At 40.2% G+C, this 23349-nt stretch overlaps 2 protein-coding genes across 12 annotated transcripts in view; one reads left to right on the top strand and one right to left on the bottom strand.

Moving 5' to 3' along the window:
- The window catches only part of ASPH (aspartate beta-hydroxylase), a 104082-nt gene extending 86805 nt beyond the window's left edge, over window positions 1–17277 (top strand). For all 11 annotated transcript variants that reach the window (XM_040696557.2, XM_040696554.2, XM_040696550.2 and 8 more), the window contains 4 exons: window positions 3411–3546; window positions 4420–4511; window positions 8298–8431; window positions 13355–17277. In XM_040696557.2, coding sequence (XP_040552491.1) covers window positions 3411–3546; window positions 4420–4511; window positions 8298–8431; window positions 13355–13505 — 513 coding nt within the window. In that variant the 3' untranslated portion in view covers window positions 13506–17277. The remainder of the gene's footprint in view (window positions 1–3410; window positions 3547–4419; window positions 4512–8297; window positions 8432–13354) is intronic.
- The window catches only part of CLVS1 (clavesin 1), a 97552-nt gene continuing 91475 nt past the window's right edge, over window positions 17273–23349 (bottom strand). The window contains exon 6 of the mRNA XM_419223.8: window positions 17273–18486. Coding sequence (XP_419223.2) covers window positions 18399–18486 — 88 coding nt within the window. The 3' untranslated portion in view covers window positions 17273–18398. The remainder of the gene's footprint in view (window positions 18487–23349) is intronic.

Raw genomic sequence — 23349 nt, 5'->3', positions numbered from 1 at the left:
GATTAGAGTGGATCTTGTATAGACAGTTTTCTCTGATTGTTTAGGCTTTATTAGTTAAAAGACTCAAGTGCAGCAAAAAAAGTACAGAAAGAATGAAGGTACTGGCAACAGCACGTATTCATAATGTTTTGTGTAGAGAGACATCTAGGACTAGGTAGTCTGGCTAATAAAATCTAGACACTCAAATTTCATGGTGAAAATTAACTGAAACATACATGTAAAGTGGCTGGATGCTTAAGAGAGCTTTGTGTTGAAAAGAGCAAGATGATATTTACTCATGCTGATGTTTAAGCACTGTAAGCGACTGAATGAGTGCGAGGAATTATTTTAGATGGCTTTAAAAACTGGCCCTTTCCTGGAGGTCATCAGAATTCCCCAAACTATGATTATTGTGAATTTTTTCTTACTCTGTTTCAGTAACAAAGTGAAAGGGATTGGAGACTTACCATTATTTTACTTTATAGCCCAATGGATTAAAATGCACATGTGGTCAGTGGTTATGCCTCACATGGGGGGTACTAAACTCTTAATCTCTGTCTGTGGCATTTATGACTATGCCTTGAAAAGTGCTCGACAGCACAGAATAAATATTTTTAAAATAGTCACACATAAAAATAAAACAATATTAAGAAATCCCTGTTTAAATTTTGTAATTTCTTTGCCAATAAAATCTATGCTATTGCCAGATGTAAAGCAACTGTAAAATTCCATTATTGTTAGGAACTGTATTTAAAAAGCCATATGGAGGTTTATGGGAATCAGCTGGTAAGAAACAAGTACATATGCTCCAAATGCTGTTCACCACCTGATTCTTTACTTGAAAGTAGAAAATTGCACCAAATATAATATGAATCTTTTGTAATCTGAGGCTTGTGTCCTTACATATTATAGAGTACAAACACATTTAACTTTTTTCTGTCAATACTAGCTCTTGGATCAGTAGCCTGAAGTCCAAGTGCTCAACTTAACTACTGTGTTTTAATGGTTTTCTGCATTTACAGAATCACAGAATCGCAGGGGTTGGAAGGGATCTCACGAGATCATCGAGTCCAACCCCTCTGCTAAAGCAGGTACCCTGCAATAGGTTGCATGGGTAGGCATCCAGACAGGTCTTGAATATCTCCATAGAAGGAGTTTCTACAACCTCACTGGGCAACCTGTTCCAGTGCTCTTTCACCGTTACCATAAAGAAGTTCTTCTGCATGTTATTGGAACTTCATATGTTGAAGTTTTATGCCATTTCTCCTTGTCCTATCACTGCACACCACCAAGAAGAGCCTGGCCTCATCTATTTGTTTCTGCCATTCAGTGTATGCCTAGGAGTCTGTAACATCAGGGAGATCAGGGCTTGGACTCCTGTAACCTTTCCCTTTTACCTAGGACTTGCAAATTACTCATACTAAAGCATTATCAGTTTGTTTTATAGATGAGGGTCCAGTTTCTCAAGAATACAGAAACACTATTTATTTCAGTGGCGGTTATATGTAAAACCATTGAGGAGTTGGCTCAAAATCAATGATATGTATTCAAATCACTTGGATGCAAAAGTGCTAGGGAAGGAGTTTTAAAGACAAGGACCATCACAGAACTTTGCAGGCTGACTTTCAGCTGGTCACTTGTGAAGAATTAGCAGTGACAAAGCTGCCATTATGGACAACTCCTTGGACCACCAGTGCTCTTCATGCACTTTTTAGTCTGCGTGAGTGAAAACTCCTTACGTTTTTCCAGGCAAAGGATTAGGTGTCTGAGGAAACAGAGATGCGTTTGTATTATCTTTCAAAGTTTTCCAGTTTTGTTTATCTGTATCACTCTTAAATGAGGCCTATATAAATGCAAGTTTTTCATTTGTTTCTTTTCTCCAGCCTGCACAAAATTCAAGTATTCAAGCTGGCATTTCCTCCCATAGAAATAGTAGCACTGAATCAATACCAGCACTGTTCCCATGTTCACCTCTGATTACCTGGAATTTTTAAAATCTATTTTATATTTCAGAAAAATCAGTTTTACAAAGATATTCTTGAAAACATTTCTTCTTAATGTTAGCCATTGAACAAGAGTTATGGAAATCCATCAGTGAGAGAGAATAGGATGAATGCAGCAGAAAATGAGTGCTTTTCACCATTGTTGATGGATGAGAGAATGCAGTTTGCTAGGGATAAAGCAAAAGAGAGAGAGAATACAGTAATGAGAGAAGTGCAGTCCTAATTTTCATAGACTTTAACAGGCCTAAAAAGATTGTAGTGAGGGGTAGTCTGTGTATTACAGACAGCATGTTCCAGCCGTAGCTTTGTTTCCTGAGCCCTTTATGGTATTTCAGTGTATGATCTGTTTTGCAGGATGCAACTGTTCAGTTTAAATGGGAAAGGCTAATAACTGTATGAAATTTATGGCTAAAAAGGGGCAGTTATATCACCTTGTCTGACCCCTGTTACAGAGATGTTGGAGTTTTATTTGACTTTACTCACTGTACAGACGTGTTGTGGGAACACTTCCTAGCCTGTTTACTGTATGAAATTGATTGAAAATGTCTTACAGAAACGCTTTGTTCGGGAGCAAAAAGACAAAATAAGGTTTAGCAAGCAAAGTAAATAGCTGGGAAATGAAAGTTGTGTCATTATTATCCATATCCATTGTCAAGCTGTGAGTTTCTCATTTCTATTACTGTAACATTAGACAGACTTATTACTGACAGAATGCAAGGTTTTCTAATCTACCTGATTTTTACAAATAGAATGTCCTAAGGCAGCAGAGAAGAGCAGACATGTTAATTCTACAATCTTGTGTGTGTGGTGTGTATGAAGTACAAGGCAGTTTAAATATTGTTAATGGTTGTATCCATAAATTGTCACCTGACATTTCAAGTTGTATTTGATCATTTTCAATAGCATCAGAACGTGTAAGTGCATCTTTGCAGACCTTTTTGAAGGTTTAAATCACAGCTGTCAACTGAGGTAGCTTGTTTACATTTGTCCTCTTTGAACTGAGATGTTCTGTCAATGCTTGGAGTTTCAGTTTACACAGTGGTTTTCCAGTTGCAAGAGCGCTTCTAGGTAACATGTGCTATGTTTGAGAAGACCAATACTCTTTGTAGCTTACAATATAAAATCATCTGTTAAAGAGCCCTTCGGCTAATCAGAGCTGTAAAGTCAGGCCTTCTCTGCAAGGAGGCTGGTGACCATTGAAATTGTTAATACGAGTGTAATTGAATCTGAAGAATGCTGTGAAAGTTGTTCCTGCCTTAGCGTGACAGAAGGAAATAGGTACGTACAAGGAAACTTGATAATAATGATGAACACTTGTGTGTGTGTGTGTGTGTGTTTTTTTAATTAGAAAGTTAATAATGAAAGCCAAAAAAATATAAAAGTGAAATGCAATAAGTTCTCAGTGCAGTAAAATGGCTTTCATAACAGTCCTTAGAAAAAAACTGGAAGCTCATTCGAGATGAGGGGCTTGATGTGATGGATAAAAAAAGAAGCCTCTTCTTGCCTGAAGATGAGAATCTACGAGAAAAAGGAGACTGGAGTCAGTTTACTTTATGGCAACAAGGTAAAACATTTTGTATTTCTCTTTCCCCAGTTTCACTTTCTCAGATTAATGTAGTGTAAAAAGGAGTTTTTCCTAAATGTTTTGTTGTTTTTTTTTTTAAATCACTGAACCTGTTCTTTAAGTCTGCAGGGGAAGGGAGCTAATAGAATAGTGTCTGAGACCCCATTGACAGTGAACAAGAATTCTTATTGCCCACAAGCTCCTTTAACGATCCCTTCAGAATAATACTCATCTCTTGGAAGGGCTGCCAAAATTTTGCATGGTAATGCATAGTACAAATCAGCCTGAAGGAGGACAGGAATGCAGGAGAAGACATGTCCTCAGTGTTTTATTGCCCACTAGGTGAGGTCCATTGTTCAGTAATGGCACGGGCAAAAGAATCTGAGCTCTAAAAAACCTGCTGGTCGCTGTGCAGTGCAAAGTTCAATTACTGGGATGACCTGAATTTCTTAAAAGACTCTACATGTGAAAGAGTACTGTAAGATAAAATATTAATGGCCAAGGTCTATCAAAATAGATGGTGAAATGGTATAATATCTTTAGCATTATTTGTCTTTTTAACAATTATACTTTAATGATGTGCTTAATCGCTAATAAAAATATAACCATATTTTTAAAGTCATGTTTGAATAGGTAGAAAGCCTCTTCTTCTCAAATAATTTAAAAGCAAAGAAGTGGCAGGCTGCTCTGACATTACAACATGTAAGCTGGCATTTCTGTTTCATAATTTGAGAAATGTGATTGCGAATACTTACTGATTTTGGTGTCAGCTCTCTGACAGCTTTGTTGCTGTTCTGCAAAGTAGAAAACAAGGGACTGTTTGTTCATTGCATTTATTAGTGCATTTATTATTACATCACTTATTTTCACTAGGAAGAAAAAATGAGAATGCTTGTAAAGGTGTTCCAAAAACGTGTGCTTTATTGGAAAGATTCCCAGAAGCTACGGGCTGCCGAAGAGGACAGGTACCTGGCAAACTTCTTCATTTTTGCAAATCCCTAAGGCTGGGAGCAGGCGATGCTGAGGAGTGTGTATAGAAGGACACACAAACTTGGTGTATTTAGTGGTGCCTCAGACACACAACAAGGTTGATACTGTAAAAGCCTTCAGCAAATACAAGGTAAAATATATTAGCTAAGGCTTTCTCATGGAATTTTTAGCTGAACCAGTTTCCCTTGTGATCATAGGAAGCTCATGCTCGGTAAGTAGTTCTTTACTGTGGATCAACCAATGGTAATAAATTATTAAACTTAGTCTTAAGTGACCTGATCTGACACACAGCTAACCCTGCTTTGAGCAGGAGGTTGGACTAGATCCTGTCTAACCCAAATTTTTCAATGTTTACTCATAACATAATGTGAACAGCACGTTACAAAACTAAATCAGGAAGCCAGACTCTCACTGTGATAACCTTCACATACTTACCCCAGTCTGTTGGCATTAGATATAACAAGAGTCACCTAAAAGAGGCCAAACAGTACTGCTGTCACATAAAGGAAAGAAACTTTACATCCATGGGCTATGTCCTTGCATGTCAACAAAATTAGTTTCATGTACCCGATCTATGCTGATTACTCTGCTACAAATTAACCTCATTAAATCATGCAGAAGATTTCTATGCTAGAGATCAGATATACATATGCCACTGAATGGCCCAACAGTGATAACAACTGATTCTGTAGATCAGAATTTTTTTTCCAAAGAAATTATTAGACCTGTAAGATTCAGCAAGCAAAACGAAGGATACAGAAGTTGAAAAACACAGTGCATAGTCCTAATTCAGAGTCTTTTGTGTAAATGTCCAGTTCTTCCATCAGACTGTTGCTTTTGTGCAGAAGAACACTGAATGGCCAGTGTTATGACAGTGAATAAGGCTGTTGTTCCATTAGTTTGTTACAGAAGCTGGTTGAAGTGAATGTAACTGATGAAAGAAATCATTACAATCAGTGTGGCTAACCCCAGGAAAACTGCTTTCTGTGGCATCCACAGCTGAAAACAAATCTATTCCAGAGTGCAAAATGCTACTTTTGTGTTCCTTTTTGGCACCCCAGTGTACCCCAGTAAAACTCCTCAGAGTTTTAGTTTTCAACCATAGTATAACCTGTCTGTAGTTCAGGAATATTTGATTGATGTACATGTAATTCTTGAGTGCAGCACATGTGTGTATATGTATAGACATATCTAAACAGATATGTGGAGGCAAATTACATACATGACACTAAAAATTCCACAATGCAAGTATTTCTAGCATTACAGAAATATTTCTGTGGGATATCAGTAACTTCACTCCATAGCCAGTAGTAGCACATATTTGAGTTTCTTCAGAGTCTGACAGGGTAGACAAGCTAATGTATTTCACTGTAGCAGAGGCAGTGCAATGGAGCATCTGTGTGTGCCACAGCCACTGGAGCTTATTGCTTGCTGCTGTGAGATATCTCTGGTAAGCTCAAACCTCAGATGTTGGGAACAGCTAAGGCATTAGGCACACATTCTTTTATGCTCACTTTGTTGTAATTGGAAAGTTGGGAATGTCTTAAAAATAACAGGATTTAACAAAGCTACCCTGTCCTACCCTGAAAAGGTGCTCCTCACCACTGTCACACAATATTCATCCTTTCCACTGGGCCCTTCTAGAATCACAATGATAATATCCCTGGTGAGCCTTCCTTTCTCCAGACTGAGCATTCCCATCTCTCTCAGCCTTCCCTTATATTTCAGAGATCGTTGCTTATCTTTGTGACCCTTCACTGGACTTGCTCAATATGTCTATGTTTATCTTGGAGTGAGTAGCCCAGAACTGGACCGAGTGCTGAGAGTAAGGATTACCTCCCTCAACCTGCTTGCAAGGCTCTGCCAAAGGCAGCTCAGGAGGCTCCTGGCCTTCTCTGCTGCAAGAACACGTTGTTTTAAGCTGTTGTTTACAAGGACCCTGAGTTCTTTTTTTCTGTGAAGTTGTTTTCCAGACAGTTGTTCTATAGCTTGTAGTGGTGCATAGACTTAATTCTCTCTAGTGCAGGACTTTTCATTTCTTTGTTGAGCATCGTGAGGTTCATGTTTCTTCCAATCTCCAACTTGTCAAAACCCTTACGAATGGCAGCAAAAAAAAAATTTGGTGTATCAGCCTTTTCTCCTCAATTTTCTATCCTTGACAAGAGATGTACTCTTTCCCTTCATCCAGGACATTAGTGAAGCATAAACACTGTTGGACCCAATACTGAACCCTGGGGTATCTCTCTGGTGAGCTGTGGATGTTGTGCTTTGATCATAGCTCCTTGAGCCTGCCTGAACTGCCAGTTTTCAGCCTCCTTCACCTTCAGCTTACCTATTTTCCACTTCATCAGTTTGTCAATGTGGATGTTATTGGCAGACAGTGTCAAAAGCCTTAAAAAAGTTGAGCTAAACAATACCTACCACTCTTCCCTCATCCATCAAGCTAGACATCTCATTGTAGAAAGCTGGTTAAGCATGATTTCCCCTTTGTAAATCCATGCTGACTGCTCCCAACCACCTTTTCCTTCATGTGTTTGAAAATGGCTTCCAGGATTACTTGCTCCATCACTGAGATGAAACTGACTGGCCTGTAATTCCTAAGATCCTCCTTGCTGCCCACCCTGATGACATGAACATTTGCTTTCTTACAGTCCCTAGGAACCTCCCCTCCATAGCCTTTCAGAGACTGAGGGTAGCCTTTTGACATTATCAGGCAGCTCCTTCAGTACTCCTGATTAAAACCTGTTAGGGTCTATGGAATGATTTTTTGAGTTTGTTTAATGTTTCTTAATATGAAGGTAAGTCTTTGCTCCAGTCTTCTCCGATATTCTCAGGTGCCTGGGATTCCTGTAGGTCAATCTTACCAGTAAAGACTGAAGCAAAAAAGGCATGTAGTGCCTCAGCCTTTTCTATGGCCTTTGTCATCAGATCTCCTGCCACATTCAGCAGTGGGCCTGTTTTTCCTATACTTCCTTTTATTGCTGAGGAACCTGTTGAAATCTTTAATGATACCCTTCAATTTCATCTCCAGATCTCACCAGATGAGCCTTGACTTTCTTAACCTCATCCCTGCACACTCTGAGTATGTTCTTCTTAGGTAACCCCAGGTTGTTTTTTTCTCTTGTATGCTTTCTCTCTTTATTTCAGCTTTTCAGGATCTCTGTGCTTCTAAATTGTGGGGATAGACTGTTCTTGAGCTTGGAGGAGGTGATCCTTAAAAATAAACCAAATGTCCTAGACTGCTCTTCTCTCCTGCACTGTGTCTTTTGATATTTTTCCTAGCAGATCCATGAATAAACCAGTCAGCTCTCCCAAAGCTGTGGGTAGTACTCCAGCTTTTTGCCCATCTTCCTATTGCCATGATCCTGAATTCCATCATCACACGGTTGCTTCAGCCAAGACTGTCGGTGGCCTTTACAATCCATTGTTCTGAGAGAGACCACCAGCCAGTCACTCTGGCTAATGCATGTCTTGTGCCTCCTGTGGACCATCCTTTTAAATGATAAGTGTGTCTGCAGGTCTTTCATGGGATATAGGATGTTTTTCTACTGGTGCATAGGAGATGATTAATTTCAGCCTGAAACAAAAAGAAAAATATACATGTACACCACAGTATTGAACACCTTCAGGATGTGAGAATATGCAATCATTGCTGAGACTAACAGAAGGTTATCTTATGGAACAGATGTAATGAAGTCCTGAACTCATAGCAGTACGGTTGTGAAAATGACCTTGCTGAAGGCTTCTCTCTCTTCTTGCAGATCAAATATTCTGTCATGCTTCCAGGAACTCATGTCTGGCCCCACACAGGGCCCACCAATTGTCGGCTAAGGATGCATCTGGGCTTAGTGATACCTAAAGAAGGCTGCAGAATTCGATGTGCCCAGGAAAACAGGTATTGACTGGGGTTTTTGGTTGGTTTTTGTTGTTATTAATTTTCCTCTATCATCCTCATCCCTGAAATGCTGTGTGGTAATGTCTGTAATGAAAAGAAAAAAAAATAAAGGGAAAAAAAAAAAAAAAGGATGTTTTACTGATCAGGATGTGCTATGTATTTCCTTAAGCAGGCAACTTGCACCCTCACTCTTGGTACAAACATATCAATGTCAATTGTCAATGCCAGAAGAATCTTTGGAGACAAAGCTGCTCTTTTCTGTTTTAGTGTGGGAAAAAATGTTTTTATTTTGTCCATAAAATCTCTGTTTACCTTTACAATACCAATCTAACATACTTGCCAAAAGAGTTGTTTTATCTGATCTATTTTTTTGTTTGATTTGTGTTTTTGTTATTTTGTTTTTGTTTGATTTTTTTTGTTTATTTTGACTTTCTGAGTGCAACAAGTGTTGACTTTGAATTCTTCTTGTGGTACTACTGTACAGTAATATTTGATGTGGTGAAATGAAATGCCACTCCTGTTTGCATGACTGCAATATGTGGCAAAGATTTTTTGCAGGACATCTGAAAATAACAACAACAAGAATTTTTTTATAATTTTTGACGATGCAGTTATGCAACTGTTAAAAATGTTACTATAGATGTGTTAGGGTTCCTGCCAACATAACACTGACTGTGTCAGACTGTTAAATAAACTATAAAACCTACACTGCCTAGGTTGTGACAAACATGCTTGTTTCCAGCATTTCAATCCAATATCCAAAACATGTTTAAGATGGACGTTGGGATGAAGGTAGAGATACCTAATGGGCTAATGGATTAACAGGAAAACATGGATTCTTTTCACTGTGGGACATTATTGTGAATTCAGATCTACGGTGATTGAAAGGCATTATCACAGGTGGCTATTCTGTGCCTGTGTAAACAAAGTGGTGGTTTTGATTCCCTTCCAAGGTAGCAGGTGTCCACAACTCACCACTCGTTATTGTAGCTGACCACTCTTCTTTGCCTTAATCTGAACAGAAGGGATAGTGGTGTGGAAAATGAACTTAACTACCCCCCTTGGTAGCAACAATCCCTCAGCATCAGGGATGTGTCAGAGCAGAGTGGAGAAATGTCTGTTGTTGCTGGTGTGCTGCGGTCAGAGCATTTCAGTCAGGATCTATGCTTCTGAGCTAGGCTCATTTTTATACATCCAACTCGCTCATTTGAAATGTAAAACTCACATTCAAGAGGTGACTACAGCCTGTGTTGGAATGTGTTAACTTTGGTTGATTTTGGCAAGAGCTATACATTCGAAGACAGGGTTTTCATGTAAAGTAAAGGCCCATTAATGGCAATGAAAAGGTGCTTTTACGTTCCTTTCCCCACAAAAGATGATAGAGGTGAACTGCTGTGGAAAGAAATTATGTCAGGAAGAAATTGTATCTTTAGCATTTTCAGTTTTTCCTCTCCTAGTGGATCAGAACATTAGGAAGCTGGAGGTTTCAAACAGGAGGGCTGGCACAAGTATGACGGTTTTACAGGCCTTTGATGCCATCCTTCTTTGGCTTCCTGTCCCACTGCTGCGTGCACAATGTAGAGAATTTTGTGCCCATTACCTCTGTGTCACCCAGTGAGTGTTTAGAGGAGCACTGCTACTACGCAGCTCATTCTTTGATGGACAGGCAACTCAGATCTATCTAGTACTGTGATTTACTCTGTTACTTGCAGGAGAATCATTTGATTGCTACCAGGAGCTTGGCTTGTGCACCTCATTGTTATTCGGCACAGCTATAGTAAATTGAGGTCATTGGGGCATTTTGAAATCTGAAGGGAATCCTATGGTGCAGTGTACAGAAGTAGGTAAATAATACGTTATTACAGTTATCAGAAATCAAACATCTGTCAGACGTAGTAATCATGTTTTGAAACAAAGATGCAGAATTTCAGCCTTAAGCAGAAATCAGTCCAAAATCTCACCTGTGACAGGTGACATAAGAGCGGGTGATATAAAACTACCCCAAAGTGGCTTAGCACCACACCAGAGTAGTATAGTCCCTGTGGTCCCACTGTGAAGTGTTTCTCACACCATGAAGATATCTGGAAAATACTTATTTGCATACTAATGGTGGGTTTTGTAATCTATGCAAAAGGAGCTAATAGTTCTGTCAACTTTATGACTTCTTTGTTATGCAAAACAGCCCATCCCAGTATGATTGATGCAAATGATGGATACAGTTTGTAACCTCTGAAGCTATTTCATCTGGATACTTGGAGTTTTTATTGTCTTTAACTTTTGGCTTACACTTTCAGGATATTTAGTGCAGTGCTATTCAGGCTTTGTTTAATCAAAAATAAAAATTAAAAAAATCAAAACAAAACAAAGAAAAACAATGATTCTTTACCACATTACAGCATTGAGTTGAGTAAAACCAATGCAATTCTAGTGCAGTAGCAGACAATAAGAGGCTCAACATCTGTATGACATAAAACATTTTTCTTACTAGATAGCTGACTCAGTAGCAGAAAAAAATACGTGATCATACTTAAAAGCTGCAAAAGGTAATTATGTGGCCCTCAAGGCTGATGTCCATGTGCAAGGCAGTATGAATTTTTCACTGTGATGCTCGTTGCCCACTGTTGCTTAAAATATGTCGAGATTATAATTTCAACTGAAACGATCCTACTTCAGTTTCCACTTTCCTTCAGAGCATTACAGGACATCTCCATAAATGTTGATAGATAAGTTTTGCTTTTGTTGACTTAAATGCTCCAAAATACCAAGATGACTTAGGAATCCAGATCTCATTTTTCACTGATTTTTATTTTTATTTTTTAATAGAAAATTGTTTTCTGTTTCAATGAACACAGCCAAATAAGCTAAGCAATGTATTTCCATCTTTGATGACAAGATCTTTGCTTCTTTATCATCACTACTGTTCGCAGTTTCTAATTTCCTTTAACGGCATCAATCCTCATAGACTGCTTTTCTTGTTGAAAAACTTGATTATGCATTCAAAGTAGGATGGCTTTAGGAGGTAACGTTGGTTGTTACTAAGTTGACTAATTGTTATATCCCTTCAGATGAGACTCAATGAATAATCAAACAAGTGCTTCTGCCTTGCTGCAATGTAAAATAAATTTGCTTTGCATGTACCACTGCCTAAGTTTATGATGGGCAAACCATATAATACACAACTGGCTACTTGTGTCTAAGTGGAGTAGACAAGACTGTGATCTGAAGGGCAGTGACAGTGTGAGGACATTATCTCTAATGTTCTCTCCTCACATGTTGATTTTTGCAGTATTAAGGCTGTAGGTAACCAGCCATTAAATCTCCTTCCAAAATTATGAATCCAGATCTCAACAGACTAGAGAAGTCTGGGAAATGATGTTTCATAAAGTTCAACAAAGGGAAAGCCCTGCAATCTGCTAACAGATAACACCTTGCAACAGTACAGGCTGGGTGGGGACTGGATAGAAAAAGGGCTGAAAAGGGCTGAGAGTCCTAATAGGTATGTTGAACATGTGCTCTTGTGGTGGAAGGCTAACCTCACACTGAACTGTATTAGTAAGTGCATAGGAGTCAGTTTGAGGGGAGCAATTTTTTCCCTCTCTCCTGCACTCCAAACACTGCATCTGCAGTACTGTGTCTGGTTTGGGACACTTCTGTGCAAGAAGTGTCAATAAGTTCAAGTGACTTCTGTGAAGGATGAACAAGAAAAAGCTGCATAAGGGACTGGGAGCATGAGAGACTTGAGAAAAGGTTCAGAGAGGTGATGCCCATCATTGTGGATATTAAAAACTCCACTATATGAGAACTTGAGATATCTCATCTGGCCTGAACGCTGCATCTAACTTTGCAGTAAGCCTTGCTCTCTCAGCAGAGGTTTGGAACAGATGACCTTCTGAAGGTTCTTCCAACCTAAATTGTTCTGTGATTCTATACTTCATAAAACAGAAAGAAATGCCAATTCATAAACCATTGATATTTCCCATCTCCATTTGCACTTGCTGTGGCTTTTAAATCTGGCCATTTTCTTAATTTTTCAAACAATGGAGATGCTTAAAAATAAGCCAGTTTGTGTAAGTCATTTCCCTTTTTGAGCCTAACAGAGGTACAGATCTTGGAAAGATTCTGTTGTTACAATTTGGCTTTACATATAACGACGAGCAGTAACCCAGAGTACTTAGGTCCAATTCAGTGATCTCTGCCTTAGTGGTACTTGGCAAGCAGAAGGGGTTGAAATTACGTGGTCTCATCCTTTCAGTTCAGCATTAACAGTATAACCTGACTCAGTGCATGCTGTATCACTGCAACCTTCCTATGAAGAAAAATCTTTAGACTGCGTGCTTTGAATGGATTTATGGGATATGACTATTATGTTCACTGAAATTATAAAGCAGGATCAGGACCTAATTGTGTTGTTCTGATTTTCAGAAAAAAAAAAAGAAAGAAAGAAACAGATTTAAAGTAATTTATTTTCAAACCATATTGCTCATCGTTCCATCAGTTTCCATTACTCATTGAGTGTATATCTGATTAGAAAAGACAGAGAAGATTGCTATACTGGTATTATGCCCCTGAGTTTGAATAAATGCTCCCAGCTTATTGGACTAAACTCATTAAAATTAAATAAATAACAAATATTGCAAATGTCTGAATATGTATGTGGGCACATGTGGCCATAACTAGGCAGAGGGAGAGAAAACAATCTCTCAATAATACGCAGCTCCATTAGACTGATCTTCCTGTAGTTTATTTCAATTCAATCTCTGATACTTCACTACATTAATAGTAGGTACTGAATTCCTCACTGTGCAATATATACTGTTTAAATGGTTCTCACATGTAGGAGAACATCTTCAGAGCTGATGTATAGCGTGCATGCATCATGCCACTTCAAATACTGCACTAAAGCATGTTCTTTTTGTGTTGCAGAACCTGGGAAGAAGGGAAAGTTCTTATTTTCGATGACTCTTTTGAGCACGAAGTGTGGCAGGATGCTGAAAGTTATCGTCTGATATTCATTGTTGATGTGTGGCACCCTGAGTTAACAGCACAACAGAGACGAACCCTTCCTGCTATTTAAGAGATTATATCTGGCGTGAAGAGCAAGAGGAGCTTTAACCTGTCAGAGTATGCAAATATAAACATGCAGGATTAATTTATGAAGAATGCTAGTATTGTAAGGGTTAGAAGGGATAATGATGACATTCTACAATCACAGAGGACTTGAGTTTAAAAAACAGAAAAAAATAGCAAAAAAAAAAAAAAGCCATGTTTGTTTCATACTGATATAGCACTGATACATATTGTTTTTCTGGCTGCAAGTCTGAGAATACAAATCTTGTCAGTCAAGGAGCAATATAGGTCTGGATTTTCAAGCTGAGGAATGTGCAGATGTTTTTACTATGCCTGTATGATGTGTTCAAAAACAGTCATCTACCTGCCTGGCCATGTTCAGGCACAAGATTTGCAATAATACATCCGGGAAATACTTCCCAGGCTTCTCTCTGGGAAGCAGCATGTGTGGTGTTTATAGACACATGCATCCAATCAACTTTGATAATCATTGTGCAGTTGTAACATTAGCTGCTTTAGGTATAAAACATGTCCCTATGTTATCAACTGTAGATAATGTGAATGGGTTGCGTGTTCTGTTGTTTTTTCTACCTGAATAACTATTTTTCTAGCATAATTATGAACAGATCTTCTTCAATCAACCACTATTTTTAAAAATAATGTATATACAAAGTACATCTCTAGCTATAAGCATATATGGTACATTGTGCTGTAACACAATAGTAGTATATGAACAGATTTCATTTTGCCAACTGCGGCCTTCTCTTGCCTTCCTGGAAATGCAAACAGAAACTTGCATGATCTGCTTCTTAGTAGAGTGATGTCCTTCTAAAACAAAACAGTTCTTTTAGCAGGTAAACTTCAATTTTGTAATGTGACTTTCAAAGATGTTGAACAAGTATGACTTCTGTAGGCTTGTCTCTTACAGTGCTCTTCAGTTCTTAAGATTGTATGGTGAGCTGCATAAGGACAAGGTCCTTCCAGGTTTCCTGCTAGATTGCAAAGCAAACAGCTTCAGGTTATTAACTTGAATTAACTTCTGCTGCCAGCATCCTACAAAGAGCTAGAATGGACCTTTAATTGACCTAATGGTGTTTTTCTTGTCTTGAAATGTATGATGCAATCCTGAAGCAGTCTTATCACAGCATAATTTACAGTATACTCTGTATTTGCTACCCAGAGTTTACTGTATGTTAAAAAAGCCTTATTTTTAAGAGAGAAATCCTGGATGTTTAAGCAGTCGGCTGTCTTTCTGTCACTGTCTCACTGTCTGATGGGAGATGGAAGGTGCAGAAGCCTCCACTGTTAACTTCTAAAAACACTAACAAAATAAACCAGAATTTGCACAGATAATATTTGAAATCAATTGTTACCTACTCACCTGCAATGCCAGGAGGGAGTGGATAGGTGTGCTAGGATGCTCAGATCTGCTCAAGCTCATCAGGAGCAATGGCATCACTAGTGAAGGTTGTGAGAGACAGGTGCTGACCAAGGAGACATTAAGGTTGTTGAGTCTTCACAGCTTTGGCCTCGTGGTTTAAAGGACATTGAACAGTTGTTTTATTTGCTTAATGTTCCGTGATTTTGTACTGCAGAGACTGCATCATGGTACCTAAGTATTGTAGATATAAACAGCACATGCTGCATGATCAGAATGCCATATTTGCTAGGCAAAATATAGGCAGCAGCCTTGCATTCCCATAAATTGAATGCTCTTCAGACTTTGTATTTTATTGAGTAGTCTTGTAATGCCATGTAACACATGACGATTGCACCATAAGCTGTTGTAACCCATTTCTGGAGGTGTGCACTTTAATTTCCTTTCTGACTATTGAAAAATAGATAGAACACACACAAATGAACCCTCTCTGACCAAGAGTCAGTTTTAGGCAGCAGTGGTAATTAGGCTTTAATGTGTTGTCCATCTCAGCAGTAACACAGAGTACCATCTGCTGTAAGGTGACAGTTCTCTGTGAATAATCATGGAAACTGAGAAAGGTTTGTAAGTTTCACACTTTAGAAAATATAAAAATACTTTTGGAGGCTTTATGAGAATTACGAATGAAACTGGAAAGAATGTACTTTTTATATTAAGGAGTCATGGTACCATAAGAAAGAAAGTAATCCTGGTAGTTGTTGAGTCAGGCTGTGCTTTGTATCTCCGTACACTTATCAAGCAGTACAAATTATAAACTATTTTGCTATTCTGTAAATAAAGACATAGTTTGTAATGAAGTAATCAAGAACTGTTTAAACCAAAAATAGTGGCTTAGGAATGCTTTTATTAATATTGCATTTTAGTTTCTATAGCACAGAGTGAACACTAAAGGAGTGGTAAAAACTTCGAAGCTTTATTTATAAGAAATCATGCTGTCCTGTTTGTTCCTTTGAAGTCACATGCTTTATATATACAGATTGCAATTGCCAAATAGATCAAAGTTATCTACCCAGAATGTGTGTGTGCCTGAGTGGCACTGTTCATTAAACTGTATAGTGACATATTGACCGTTTGATATCTTAAGTGCCTTGAATGTGACAAGGTTTCTTGTGAATAGCTGCTGCGGCACTGAAGTGATTCTGCTCTCTGCCTACTTGTCAAGGAGCTGAGAGCATCTATTTTTATTAGATTCATTTATTGGATTTCATACATAAATGGTGAGTATCTATATATAGCAAAACACAAAATTAGGCAGTGAATAAGTAGTATGTTATTTTAGTTACTCCTCTTTGCCATCCAGTATTTCATGTTGAAAAAGCTTTTTACGCATTGGAAATACCAATGGATGAAGTGAATGGAAATGCTTTGCAGATTGAACACGATTACAATTTAAACGTTTCATTCTTTAGCTGTGTTTACAGAGGGAAATGGCAGCACAGGGCATTTGTAAGGTAGTAAGTACATACTTGAATGAGCAGTAGTGGGCCATCTCAAAGATTCAGTGGCAGTGGAGATAAGTGTATTAGCAGAGAAAAATTGCAAACCAAAGTATTTCTTCACTAATGCTGCAGTGTAGTAGGCCACGTCTGCCTTGTTTTGTTTTTTATGGATGTTTGATTTACATTATGTTTAAGCAAGTTTGCTGTGACCAATCCAAATGTCTGAGAGTCTTCATGAGCCTTGGGGAGAGAGGGAGCTGTGTCCAGTCACAGCTTTCTGTAGCGGGTTATAATGCCATAGCGGGGAAGAATGGGAAAAAAACCCAAAGGTAAATGGACTCGGTCATTTGTTTAATGTCCCTGCAAGCCTCAGAGTGTTTGCTGCTTTTTCTGACTCCTATGTTGCTTTGCTGGGAACATTCACTGCCTTAAAGACCCTCTTCTGTGGAAGCCAGGCCTTGCCCCAGTAACACACTGCTGCAGAGGAAGCTTATTGTGCATGAGACAGTCCTGTACACATACAAGCAGGTACAACCCAGTTGTGTTAATGGGATCTGTAGGGTGTCCTTTCTGCCTTGTGCAAGCATAACAGGCTGTGAATGAAGGCAGTGTTTTGTTACCATTCGTTAGGGATGACCACGTCCAGCTGACCTAGGCCACCACTTTCAGAGCGCTGCTTATGAATCCGGTGGATGTCCCAGAGCTGTATGAAAAACTCTTGTGCAGCCTGTGAGTTATCATCTCATTTTATATATATATGGTTTATGCGGTTGTCTTTGATATGTAGGTGCCAACCACGTGTTCTGTTAATTGTCGATGCATGGCAATTAAATTGAAGACAAAAAGCATGTATGGTGGTTGTATCTGTTTTAGGAAATAAAGTCACTGCTCATGCAATTTGATAACAATTTTTCTTTTATTTCTTTAATCTGATTTCCATTTCAATGAAGGGATGGGACTCTTCTTGCAGATAGAGCAAAGAGAGAGATAACAAACTGATCTTTGGCACTTCAGTCCTTCCGTTTGTCCGCATTTCCTTCTAGCAGAAGCTCGTACTGAATAATTAATTCTAAGTTTTCCCTTCTCATTTTAACCGTGGCCCGCATCTGCAGTCAGCGTTCCCTTCTGGCTACACCTTTCACTGACTGCAGGAGGGGAGGGGGGTAAATGGTTCTGCAGAGCTTTTATTTGCGGTTGCGACCTAAATGAAAAATCTGAATGAACCATTAATCACTGGTGAATGTGTCCGGTGGGTCTCCCTGGCACCCCCTCGCACACGCGCACACACATCTAACGGGTTCCCGAGTCACCTATGGGAAAACACATCGTTAAAATTAAATAATTGCATTCCAAATTGTCTGTATCTGCTGCCCACGCAGCTCATTCCACTTAGCTGACAGTTTTGTAAGGGTTTCAAAAGTTAAGAATCCTTTTTGCTAGATACTGAAATAAGTGACCCCCCCCTAAAAGCAGTATGGATGAGGCAATTGCAAAGTGTCACATTGTATGGCATTATGCTGGCGCTGATTTTTACTTTTTTAATACAAAATCCCTTCTGCAGATCTCAAACACACCATAGATAATGCTGTTTCTGCCCTCTGAGCCACACTGAACAGTGCAGACTTTAAAGATGCTTTGCTTTAATACACATTTAACCTTAGCTTCTATAAAACTGAGCGTCCCTGTTGGAGGCTCCAGGAAAACTTCTACTGACACACACTGCTTTCTTTAAAAGGAGAAGGCTGTCCCATCATTTCCAACTTTTTAATGCCAGAAGTCCAAAAAGGAAAGAAGACCAAATTCTTTACGTATGAACAGACCCCCGCTATGTCTTCCTTCGCATCCTGTGTCAATAGAAAGGCTGTTCAGCGTTGGCCGCGTGGGCAGGTGGCTGGTGGCTCTTGTTACTCAGTCAAGAAAGATGAAGGACTTGTTTTCAAGCGAAACGCGTGTGAATGCGTATCGTGTGCTCGGTGGTTTCTGGGTGGATGGGGTCTGGATGTCTGCAGTCAGCGCATGGGGCTCAGTCCAGGGCCAGCAGTGGCTGGGTGTTCTCACTTTCCCCCAGGTCCTCGTGCTTCAGCATGCCAGCTTCCACCACTGACTGGGACCTGAAAGGAAGAACAGGCATGTGCCAGCGAGGGCTGCTGCAGAAACACTCCCTGTCCTGCAGTCCCTTTGCTTTGCTTCATTATTTTTGCTTTTGGCCATTTTCACCCCCATAGCTTTGAATTTGTTTACCCCGGACTATGCAAGAAATTGGAGATGCGTTCCTTTAAATGTGAATAAAAAGTGACACCTTACTTATTTCAAGTGCTGGCCAAGTATTTAGTGCTTAGCTACTATCCATAATGCTGAATGCACACGGCAATGTGAAGGTCTGCTCCTGAGGTACCATGGGATCTGTTAGCGCTTCATGTCCTCCTAGACAACATCGCTCTGCTCTCACTTTGCACAAACAAAATAACACACACAGGCGCTCGTGGGAGCGAGTCTCAGCTCATGCTTGTTGCAAATCTTGAGACCAGCAAGTAGATAAATCACATTTTACTGATGAGGAGGTCTAAGGGGCAGAACTTCCCTGTGTTACCCAAGATCAATGAAGAAACCAGCACTAATGTGGCAAGGGAGCTTCTGGTGTGCCCACTCCTGCCATTCATCTCCTTGTCTACACCCTGGAAAGAGAATCTCATTCAGGGATAATCCATTTTAAATTCATTTCTGTCTTCAAGGTGGGAAACATAGTTTATCCTTTGGTTCTAATGAGCAAAAAAAAAAAAAAAAAGCAGAACAAATGAGTAAGAAAGTGGAGCGTGGGGATTTCTGGCAGTGACAAAAGCTGAATGGGTTTAACCTAATGGGAAAATTCAAGAGGATTTCATTTTCTGTGGCCTGTGTGCTCCCGTGTTTGCCCACTGAGCTATGGAAGGAGGAACTGATGAGTATGTGGCAGAGATTCGTTATCCTCCATGTTCCCTGCTTCAGGCTGAGAATTGCCTCCCAGTTTGTAGTCAGCAATGAGTTTTAGAGTAAAATCACTCTCTGGATCAGGAGCTTTTCCAAAGGCAGCAGGAGCAAGCATTTGCATGTGGCATAATATCATTTTAAAGAGCCTGTTTTGTCATGGATAGCTTTTAGAATTAGGGATAACTTATTACTTTCAGGATGTGCCTGTAGTTCCCGTTTGATCATTATGGTAACCTCAGTTTAAGCATCAGCTATTTTATGAGATTAGAGATCGCTTCCCTTTTGATAAGCATCATTAATAAATTGCGTCCTGTCGTACTGCAGCACTTGATCACCAATGAGTACTGTGACTGTGAATAACTTCTATAATTATTTTTCTTATGCCTGAAGCCTTTATGAAAGCATAATCATTTCTTTCTTTTTTTTTTTTTTTAAAGACTCCTTGAGAAAAGATGATTTGCAATAGGCCGGTGTTACATAAAGCATTTCAGTCTGACCAGGAATTACATTTTGGAGACCATGACAAATACTTTTTGAAAACAGGCTCCCTCTATATAACTAACACACATTTAGTCTGAGGAAAGCAGCACCACCCTATGTATGTGCAAGTTTACACAGTGTTAGTATCTTTGTATGTTGGCTCTAGTATTAAAGCTAGTACTCAAGCTAGGTTTCTGTTTTAAAGGTAATGCTGACCATTTTAACTGCATTGCCATTTTTTTCCTTCACTGATGCATTATCCTGTAATAAAGAAGTTCATGGAAACAAATCCTCCATGTCCTTGTGTATTACTGAACCCTGCAAATGAAAGTTCCCCCTGATCCTCACACTTGCAGGTTAGGGAAACCTCCTAGGTTGTGACTGTTGCATGTCCTCAGCCATGCTGGGGCTGCCTGGCTTGAGTCTGGCCTTGCACAAGATCCCCTAGTCTGTATCTACCATGTCAGTGGATGCTACATCTTTTACAGTTGGAGCTGAGATGGTGTTAAAGCTTACAAGCTATTTGCTTTTAACTAGATGACACCTACACCCAGATCAGGTTGCTCAGAGCCCTGTCCAGCCTGACCTTGGATATCTCCAGGGATGAGGCATCTACCACCTCTCTGTGCAACCTGTTCCAGTGCTTCACTACTCCTGTTGTAGAAAACTTATATCTAGTCTAAATCTCCACTCTCTGTTGACATCAGGTACAACAGTTTTCATTATTTCCCAAGCAATGTTTGCTATGTATCATAGCTACAACTGTCTCACACTGCATTACCTTCAGTGCCCACATGCCACAGTGTTGGCCCTATAAATGAAATACCTGAATTCAAAACCTTCTGGTTTTCCTCCTTTCTCAGCTAAATCTTCCAAACAACCAGTCCAGAAGATGTTTGGGTGTGGAGGATTTGGTTGAGTTAAAATCTAATACAAGTAGACAACTGCTTGTATCACACAGGTGAGGTCCCTGGGCTGGCAGACTCTCTGCTCTGCCCATCCTTAACACGGTACAAGCAGGGGACCTGGCTCCTGTAAAAATACGAGATCACCATGGGCTGGAAGCCAAGTCTGAAGGAATGAACAGATGAGTCAATGCCCATAAACTTTCCCAGCCTAGTTTCCCAGTCTAGTTAGCCTTGCTTGGGAGAGCAAAATGAAAATTGAAAAAGAAATGAATTCTCAGTCTCACTTCTGAGACATAAGTATCATTTGGGTATGCTCCATTTAATGTGTCAATCAAAGCCCTCATGGTGTTTTTACTGTTCAGCAAGAATATTTGGAATACTGGAAAATCAACACTATCCAGCTGTTTCTCCAGCAGGCCAACCATATATTTCAAATGACAGCACCGCATGTTGGTATGTACATCCATATCTTTGAGAGCAGATGGCTTTGTGTGTGTGTGGTCATTTTAATGCTACTCCCTCAAATTCAGTCAAAATAAAACCTTAATAAAACTTGAATGCAGGCTTTCGAGATGCATTGATTTCAGACGGCTCTTGTCAGAGTGCAGATGAAGTGAATCACCTCATAGGGACTGATGTCTGCTGGGTATCGCTTTTGTTTCCCATAAGAAATAAAACACTGAACCCCTGCTCTGAGCTAATAATAATTGCCAGTGCACTGGGACATGATTGCTTTTAAAGGCAACCCTCAGTTCTCTGATCCCTCATTTCGTGCCTTCCATCACAGCAAGGTGGATGTGCCGCAGCCCACAGGAGCAAGGACACCCTCCGTGTGTTCTGTGCTTCCTTTGGAGGCTTTTGTGGAGAGGGACGGAGGGTGGCTATTTTTTCCCCAAGTGCAGGAAGCTTCCAGCTCTCAGCATGACATGCTGCAGCCGATCAATCAGATCCCATTGTGTGACTCTATTCATCTACCTCTCACCTCCCATCTGCTCATTTCCCACTAATTCCCTTTCCATTTCAGCAGCACCTCAGGGCTGTTCATCTCCCAATTATTCATTCTCTTTACGGAACATGAGAAGCAGAAAGAACACTTTTTTAAAAATCACACCTATGGGTTTTCATACTGACAAGGTCTGAGGGGCACTTCTCTCTGCCTTCCTCCCTCTTTCTGGTGCAGGGCCCAGCAACCCAGAGCATGCTCTGCAACACACCCCAAGGGCTTGCCTTCATGAGGGGGAAAAATTAGTTTTTCTTGCTGTTATAGAAACAATGCAGATGCATTGACATGAAGCAAGAGGGATAGAAAGTCCTTTTTTGGCTGGTGGGGCAGAGCTGAGCTGGCTCAAAGCAATCTGCCAACACAATGGGTCTGCCAACACAATGGGCAAATCAGCACGAATCTCCTGGCCTGATCTTGCTCTCATAGAAACATAATCAGTAAGGTTGGAAAAGACCTCTAAGATCATCTAGTTCAACTATCAACCCATCCCCATGAAGTCCACTAACCCATGTCCCTCAGTGCCACATCTATACCATTCTTGAATACCTCCAGGGACGGAGTCTCCACCACTTTCCTGGGCAGTCTGTTCCAATGCTTCAAGATTTTTTTCTTAATATCTAACCTGGTGCAACTTAAGGCCGCTACCACTCATCCTACCTTCCAGCCCCATGTCACGCAGCAAAAGGCCAAATAAAGACACTAGGACAGCAGCAGTCAGCACCAATCTACAGCAGATTCAGCAAGAGCTGCTAAAGATATGCAGAATACGATATCCAAGCAAAAGAAATGCAGGCCAAATAACTAAGAAAATTTAGGAATATTACCCACACACTGCTCCATCACCCTTTACACTTTCCCTGCTGATCCTCATTCCTCACACACACCAAGCATGCCTCCTAGCCCTTCTAGCAGCTTCCATTCCCTTGGCTCAGACACCCCAGTTCTTTACACCCACCTCATCCCTCAGTCTGCCTTTTGCTCCCACCCTGATGTCCCCTGCTCCCATTATTCCGATGACCTCAGTTCCCAGCACCCCAATCAAGTTTGGTACCAAATCACAGTCCTTTTATTTCTGTGTGCCAACACCAGGAAGATTCAGCCCTATGAGCAGCTCCCAGATCCTACATCACAAGTTTTGTGTCCCTGAAAAATGACAGCAGCCTTGCTGAGGCACTTTTAGGGTGGAAACTCAAGCAGCGCTACAAGAGGAAAACCCAGAAGGTGGGAGCAGCAGACATACAGCCACATGTACGGGGATGATGCAACCTCTTACTGTGACCCTGCCCCAGTAGCACACACTGTGCTGAGCCAGAGGGCCCCTTCCTCCCTCAGTACTCAGGGCAGACACTTCCAAGCTGATAAGTGGTGATTTATTGTGCTTTCTTCTAGAAGTTTGGTGTGACACATTTCCTGCCTATTATTCAAGCCCTCCTCTGAAGACAGCCTTCGTTAATTCCCTCCTGAGCTTTTCTGGGGAGTTCATCTGCACAGCACTTGTCTGCCTCTTAACTGCTAATTCATTTGCTACTATAGCACTGCTGTAAGGATTTTGTTTTAAATTTCCATTTCGTGTGTGACGGACAGAAGTGAGTGAGATGAAGGTCCAGGTGTGCCCC

The sequence above is a fragment of the Gallus gallus genome, chromosome 2 (genome assembly GCF_016699485.2).
Source record: "Gallus gallus isolate bGalGal1 chromosome 2, bGalGal1.mat.broiler.GRCg7b, whole genome shotgun sequence".
NCBI classification, from domain to species: domain Eukaryota; kingdom Metazoa; phylum Chordata; class Aves; order Galliformes; family Phasianidae; genus Gallus; species Gallus gallus.
This window is presented reverse-complemented; position numbering and strand designations above follow the sequence as displayed.